This window comes from Podarcis liolepis (assembly GCF_965112155.1).
Source record: "Podarcis liolepis genome assembly, chromosome: 7".
Lineage (NCBI taxonomy): Eukaryota > Metazoa > Chordata > Lepidosauria > Squamata > Lacertidae > Podarcis > Podarcis liolepis.
This window is the reverse complement of record NC_139561.1, coordinates 84434148-84441283: the sequence shown is the minus strand read 5'-3', so window position 1 is coordinate 84441283 and position 7136 is coordinate 84434148. Positions and strand designations below refer to the sequence as shown.

Genomic DNA, 7136 nt, shown 5'->3' with positions numbered 1-7136 from the left:
GGTGTGGCCATATTTGGAACACAGTGGTACCTCGGGTTACATACGCTTCAGGTTACAGATTCCGCTAACCCAGAAATATTACCTCAGGTTAAGAACTTTGCTTCAGGATGAGAACCGAAACCGTGCTCCGGTGGCACAGCAGCAGCAGGAGGCCCCATTAGCTGAAGTGGTGCTTCAGGTTAAGAACAGTTTCAGGTTAAGAATGGACCTCCGGAACGAATTAAGTACTTAACCCAAGGTACCACTGTCCTGTGTACAGTTCTGGTTGCCTCACCTTAAAAATGATTTTGAAGTGTTGGAAAAGGTTCTGGAAAGGACATTAAAAAAACATATGGTCACAGTCTCTTAGCTTAGCCTCCCTTACAGGGTTGTTGTGACTATAAAATGGTCCAGTCATGCCACCTTGAGCTTCTTGGAGGAAAGCATTTATAAGTTTCTATGGCATTTTGGCAGGAAGGAGTGTCAAAAATCAATTTCTTCTAAAGGGGGTCAAAACAGCCTGGCCTCACCCTGATTGTTTGGCTATCTAAAAGAGCAGCCGGGGAGAAGCAAGTCTCAGAACATCAGGATTAAGAAGCAAGTACATATATAGCCGCCAGAGTTGAAGCTGAAACTTTGCCATCATAAAGCGTCCACCTTCAGGGCTCTTTTCTCCGAAGAGACCTGGCAGATAAAGGCTGTCCCAAATAGGTATCTATGAACACTGCCTTCCACGAGGACTCGGGGTATTTATGTGTGCATTGTAACACTCTTAGAATCATAGAATCATAGAGTTGGAAGAGACCACAAGGGCCATCGAGTCCAACCCCCTGCCAAGCAGGAAACACCATCAGAGCACTCCTGACATATGGTTGTCAAGCCTCTGCTTAAAGACCTCCAAAGTAGGAGACTCCACCACACTCCTTGGCAGCAAATTCCACTGTCAAACAGCTCTTACTGTCAGGAAGTTCTTCCTAATGTTTAGGTGGCATCTTCTTTCTTGTAGTTTGGATCCATTGCTCCGTGTCCGCTTCTCTGGAGCAGCAGAAAACAACCTTTCTCCCTCCTCTATGTGACATCCTTTTATATATTTGAACATGGCTATCATATCACCCCTTAACCTCCTCTTCTCCAGGCTAAACATGCCCAGCTCCCTCAGCCGTTCCTCATAAGGCATCATTTCCAGGCCTTTGACCATTTTGGTTGCCCTCCTCTGGACACGTTCCAGTTTGTCAGTGTCCTTCTTGAACTGTGGTGCCCAGAACTGGACACAGTACACCAGGTGAGGTCTGACCAGAGCAGAATACAGTGGCACTATTACTTCCCTTGATCTAGATGCTATACTCCTATTGATGCAGCCCAGAATTGCATTGGCTTTTTTATCTGCCGCGTCACACTGTTGGCTCATGTCAAGTTTGTGGTCAACCAAGACTCCTAGATCCTTTTCACATGTACTGCTCTCAAGCCAGGTGTCACCCATCTTGTATTTGTGCCTCTCATTTTTTTTGCCCAAGTGCAATACTTTACATTTCTCCCTGTTAAAATTCATCTTGTTTGTTTTGGCCCATTCTCTAATCTGTCAAGGTCATTTTGAAGTGTGATCCTGTCCTCTGGGGTGTTAGCCACCCTTCCCAGTTTGGTGTCATCTGCAAATTTGATCAGGATGCCCTTGAGTCCATCATCCAAGTCGTTGATAAAGATGTTGAATAAGACCGGGCCCAAGACAGAACCCTGTGGCACCCCACTAGTCACTCTTCTCCAGGATGAAGAGAAACCATTGATGAGCACCCTTTGGGTTCGGTCAGTCAGCCAGTTACTAATCCACTGAGTGGTAGCATAGTCAAGACCGCATTTTACCAGCTTCTTTACAAGAATATGATGGGGCACCTTGTCAAATGCCTTGCTGAAATCAAGGTAGGCTACATCCACTGCGTTCCCTTCATCTACCAGGCTTGTAATTCTGTCAAAAAACGAGATCAGGTTAGTCTGACATGACTTATTTTTCAGAAATCCATGCTGACTATTGGTGATCACAGCATTCCTTTCTAGGTGCTCACAGACTGTTTGCTTAATGATCTGCTCCAGAATCTTCCCTGGTATTGATGTCAGACTGACTGGGCGGTAATTATTTGGGTCCTCTCTTTTCCCCTTTTTGAAAATAGGGACAACATTTGCCCTCCTCCAGTCTGCCGGGACTTCGCCTGTTCTCCAGGAATTCTCAAAGATGACTGCCAGTGGTTCTGAGATCACATCTGCCAGTTCTTTTAATGCTCTTGGATGCAGTTCATCTGGCCCTGGAGACTTGAATACATCTAAACTAGCCAAGTATTCTTGTACTATCTCCTTAGTTATTCTGGGCTGTGTTTCCTTTGCTGAATCATTTGCTCCAAATTCTTCAGGTCGGGCATTGTTTTCTTTATCGGAGAAGACTGAGGCAAAGAAGGCATTGAGGAGTTCAGCCCTTTCTGTGTCCCCTGTTTGCATTTCACCATCTTCTCCTCTTGCTTTGATGGAATTTAGTTACCACCAATCGCTACCCCCTCTGCTTTGTGCCAGTGGATTTAGACACTGGGGCAAGGACCACAGGAGATGGCAAGAGAAGCTGTGCCACACTGAGAGGCATTCGATCCCCAGTGCCCTTCTGTGTTAATAAATGACAATGGAATAAGGGGTGGACATGGATGGAACAGATCCATTCTTCCCTGGCTCAGAGACAGCCCCTGCCTTCTGAACCACCATATGGTTCCTTCTTCTCACACTGGCCTGACAAGCACATGGAAGGTCAACATCAGGCTATGAGCTGTCCAGCATTCCCCTTTGTTGGATACACATTTGAAACGTTTTGAGATGGTTGGTTAATCTGTTTGGATAGCCTGTGTTGCCTTCTTTGGTTAAATCAGATTTTTTTTAAGGTTAGTCCTCTCTGTAGCAATGACCATGGGAGATAACAAGCGAAGGTTCCCCCTCAAAGGCACCGGCCCTCCAACAGCCCCACAATGTTAATGAGTGACCCAGGAGGTGAGGGAGGAGGAGGAGGAGGTTGGGAGCAATAAGTAGCCTCCCTCGTTGCTCCCCGGACTCAGAGACAGCCCCTACCTTCATCCCAGCAGGTTCTCAGGACTCTCCGCCAAAGCACCATGAAGTTCTTCGTCCTCACACTGGCCTTGGCCATCCTGACAGGTGAGTGGAAGGTCAACATCAGGCTAGCAGCTGCCTTGCGTTCCACCTTTTGGGGTGTAAATTTAGCAAGATAGATATCTGTTGGACACTGAGATCCAACGCCGAGGGCCTTCTGGCAGTTCCCTCATTGCGAGAAGTGAGGTTACAGGGAACCAGGCAGAGGGCCTTCTTGGTAATGGTGCCCGCCCTGTGGAATGCCCTCCCTTCAGATGTGAAGGAAATAAGCAACTATCTTATCTTTAAAAGACATCTGAAGGCAGCCCTGTTTAGGGAAGTTTTTAATATTTAATGCTGTATTGTTTTTAACACTCGATTGGAAGCCACCCAGAGTGGCTGGGGAAACTCAGCCAGATGGGCGGGGTATAAATAATATATTATTAGTAGTATTAGTATTAGTATCATAATAATAATAATAATAATAATAATAATAATAATAATAATAATAATAGCTAAACTGAAGCTCCACGTTCAGTGGCTGGGAGACAAAGAACGGACTGGGCAAAATGGGTCTTTAGTCTGATCAGCCAAGGCTTAAAGCACTTATTATGACTTCCCTTCCCTCTGCTAACCTGCCCCTGCCTAAGGGTGCCCCTTGACAAAGAGGACAATAGAAACTGCCGGAGCTGTCTGCAGTCCGGTGAGCTGTGCGGTTGTCTTCTCAGTCCCTGATTGAACGTCCCACACAAATACCATTCTCTGCAGGGGTGTTGTAAGGCTATCCAGGGGCCCTGCAACCTTCTATAAAGTTCAGTTATGCAAAAGGGAAAAAAAGAAAATGAGAAAATGTCCTCTTTCAATCCATGCTGGATTATGGAGCCCTGCAAAGCGTCAGCTTCCGGAGTGACGTGAGCAGGGCTGTAGTCTCGCGGGTGTCAGGGGTGATACAGGAAGGCATGGTGGTCATCTCACGGGCATCGGGGCGTCTGGTGGGCTTTGGGCATCTTGGGTCTCTTCCAACAAGGCTGAGAAAATGATTTTGAAAAGCTTTGAGAAGCTTTGAGCCTGCTTTTGTGGGGGGTGACTTCGGGCCTAGGTGAGGTCACCTGTCCTCACCTTCCTTCAATAGAGCGAAAAAGACGGTATTTCCTGAGAATTATTATTTTTTGGGACTTCTAGGGACTTGGGCTTCTGTTCTCCGACATGAGCCGGATTCCAAGCTGGAGAAGCTAATCCAACAGGGAGGAGAAGATGCCAATAAATTCATCGAAACATTGATTGGGAAAGTCATCATCGCTGACAGAGGAGAGGAGGGCCGGGAGATTTCGTAAGCAAATTAGACTCGTTTCCGCTCTGCGCTGCTCTCTTCCCATGTAGAAAAGAGGAGATGTTATTTCTAGAGAATAGATGGATGGAAGTGATGCTGGCATAACATTCTGGGGTTGGGGAAGGTATGGGAGCTGAACTACTGGATTCTGAGCCAGCCCCACTGCCACCACTTCACCCCATGGCTTGGCCAGCCCCTGGGTCCCTGTACCTTCCCCTCCCACTGTGGGCAGCATGTGTGGCAGGGCTGAGGGTATAACAGGTGACACACCCTGCTATATGAAGCCCCTCAGGCAGCAGACAGGGAGGTGCCCACTTTGGAATCCTCCTCAGAACAGAGTCTTAAAATCCTGGGTGTTTGAACAGAAATCTTGGATAGCGACAGCTCAAGCCACTTTGACTCAGGATGGTGCCTCCCCTTCAGCAGATGGGCAGATCAAGTGAACCCTCCCAGGAAGGCTCTCTCCCCACTTAAAGCGAGGAGAAATGGGTGCAGGCAAAGCCATGTGGGACTGCCCCACCTGACAAGGAAGGGAGGCTGCCCCTTAAATCCAGCAGCTTCCCACCCAGTGAAAGAGGCCTACTACTACTGTGACTATGCAGGTCCAAACAGGTTTTCCTTTGTCCCACCCAGGGCCAGATTTAGGTTTGATGAGGCCCATAGCTACTGAAGGTAATGGAGCCCCTTATATGTCCACAACAAATTGTCAACAACAAATTTTCGTAATTTTTTGTGATGGATATACAGTCATACCTCGGGTTACAGATGCTTCAGGTTGCTTTTTCCCGGGTTATGGACCGCCGAAACCCGGAAGTACCGGAACAGGTTACTTCCGGGTTTCAGCGGTCATGCTGAATGTATGTAGGTTTTATTTTATTTTATTTTTATCTTACATTTTGGAAATGTACATCCAGTTTATTTTCCCTTTACATTTTTGGGAGGCCCCCAAGAGAGTGTGGCTCTAAGCTGTAGCTTGTTTAGCTTATATGTAGATATGGCACTGTCGCTTTCCCTAGAAAAACCGACTGCTTACCACTAAATCAGAACAAACATCAATCCACAGAAAAACTATTGACACTTGTACAGTGGTACCTCGCAAGACGAAATTAATCCGTTTTGCGAGTCTCTTCGTCTTGCAGTTTTTTCGTCTCGCAAAGCACGGCAATTAGCGGCTTAGCGGCTATTAGCGGCTTAGCAGCTATTAACGGCTTAGCGGCTTTAAGAAAAAGGGAACAAACTCGCAAGAACTCGCAAGACGTTTCATCTTGCGAAGCAAGCCCATAGGGAAATTCGTCTTGCGGAACGATTCAAAAAACGGAAAACTCTTTCGTCTTGCGCGTTTTTCGTCTTGCGAGGCATTCGTCTTGCGAGGTACCACTGTACCAGTTCAGGGGTAAACAGCAGTGGGACAAGCAGGTGTTTGGACGATCCCAAACCCTCCTTTTTCTTTCTTAAAGCTTTACAATTCTCTGTTCTATTTTTCCCCTACAGGAAATTTCTTGAGTATGTCTATAGGAATTTCAGCAGGCGCTTGGATACCCTGGGGAAAGAGGTACCTGATGAGGTCGCGGAAGCTCTTGATCTGGTTTTGGGGGTGCCATACCAGGTTGCGGATAAGGCTATCACTGCCCTGTTTGACCTGGAGAGACATAGAAGGCATAACTTAGAAGAGCTTGGCAAAGCATTGCAATCTGCCCTGGCGGGTTACGTGGACCCCGTCCTGGAGAGGGTGGGTCCGTACGCAGCAACCGTGCGCAGTGCCATCGTCGCCAGAGCTCAGGAGATCAACCGTGAGATAGATGAGAAGCTGCCGCAGCAAGTGCAAGCTCTGAGAACCCAGCTGGATCCAGACATTAAGAAGCTGCGAGAATTGCAGGCAACCCTTCAGCCTTATCTTGACCACATCCAGCAGCTGGTCAGAAAAGGAGCGGAGACGATCCACAAGCACTTACTGAAGCCGTACGTTGATCCCATTGTGCAGTTGCACCAAAAGTACAAAAAGGACTTTAGGGCGTGGGCTAGAGCCCCAGTGTTTTTCCCAAATCCATGATTATTTCTCTCACATGTATACGAGGAAGGAATCTCCCCCAGCATCTAAAGAGAGATCAGAAGGAAAAAGCTTACATTGGTTTTTGTGTCTTCGTGACCTTGGCTGGGAGGTAGGGCAGGTGTGCAAGTCTTTTCCAGATGGGATAATAAAGGAGACGTTCCTAACAACCTCTGTTCGATGCGTGGCCTGTTTCTCTTTAACCCTCCTCCTTCTGTTGTCTGTTGGAAATATATCTTCTTCCCGCAAGCAAAAGTGAAGCGCTCTCAATACACCTGTAAGACAACACGAGGGATATGTTGTGCGCATAATTTATTATTTATACCCCGCCCACCTGGCTGGTCTTCCCCAGCCACTCCGGGCAGCTTCCAACAAAATATTAAACTACAGTAATGCATCAAACATTAAAAGCTTCCCTAAACAGGGCTGCCTTCAGATGTCTTCTAACATAACAGTTGCGTAGGGGGAGCTCAACTTCCTTGGCCCGCGGGGTGGAAATGAGGAGGAGTCCCTTTCACTTTCCCCACCCTGAAGCTGCTCCTTGAGTTTCAGGGGAAGCCTTCACTGGCCCAGGTGAATAGAGGGCTCCCTGGAAACAGCACCTTTGGAGAGACCTTGGGACTCAGGCAAGGGAGGCGGGGAGAGCCCACCTTTCCTCTTCCCCTC

The 7136-nt window shown here is 47.6% G+C and overlaps 1 protein-coding gene across 1 annotated transcript; it reads left to right on the top strand.

The window, feature by feature from the left end:
- Nucleotides 1–3009: 3009 nt before the first annotated feature.
- LOC310712695 (uncharacterized protein) lies at nucleotides 3010–6640 on the top strand. Its single transcript, XM_083516004.1, has 3 exons — nucleotides 3010–3159; nucleotides 4276–4423; nucleotides 5915–6640. The coding sequence occupies exons 1-3, from the start codon at nucleotides 3117–3119 to the stop codon at nucleotides 6471–6473; spliced, it is 750 nt and encodes a 249-aa protein (XP_083372130.1). The 5' UTR covers nucleotides 3010–3116; the 3' UTR covers nucleotides 6474–6640.
- The last annotated feature ends 496 nt before the right edge of the window (nucleotides 6641–7136 follow it).

What these genes read in the sequence shown, in the direction of transcription:
- LOC310712695 (XM_083516004.1), top strand. Translation starts at nt 3,117, where the DNA reads ATGAAGTTCTTCGTCCTCACACTGGCCTTGGCCATCCTGACAG. An exon ending in GGCCTTGGCCATCCTGACAG is followed by an intron (nt 3,160 to 4,275) that starts GTGAGTGGAAGG and finishes TGGGACTTCTAG; the next exon opens with GGACTTGGGCTTCTGTTCTC. An exon ending in GAGGAGGGCCGGGAGATTTC is followed by an intron (nt 4,424 to 5,914) that starts GTAAGCAAATTA and finishes TTTCCCCTACAG; the next exon opens with GAAATTTCTTGAGTATGTCT.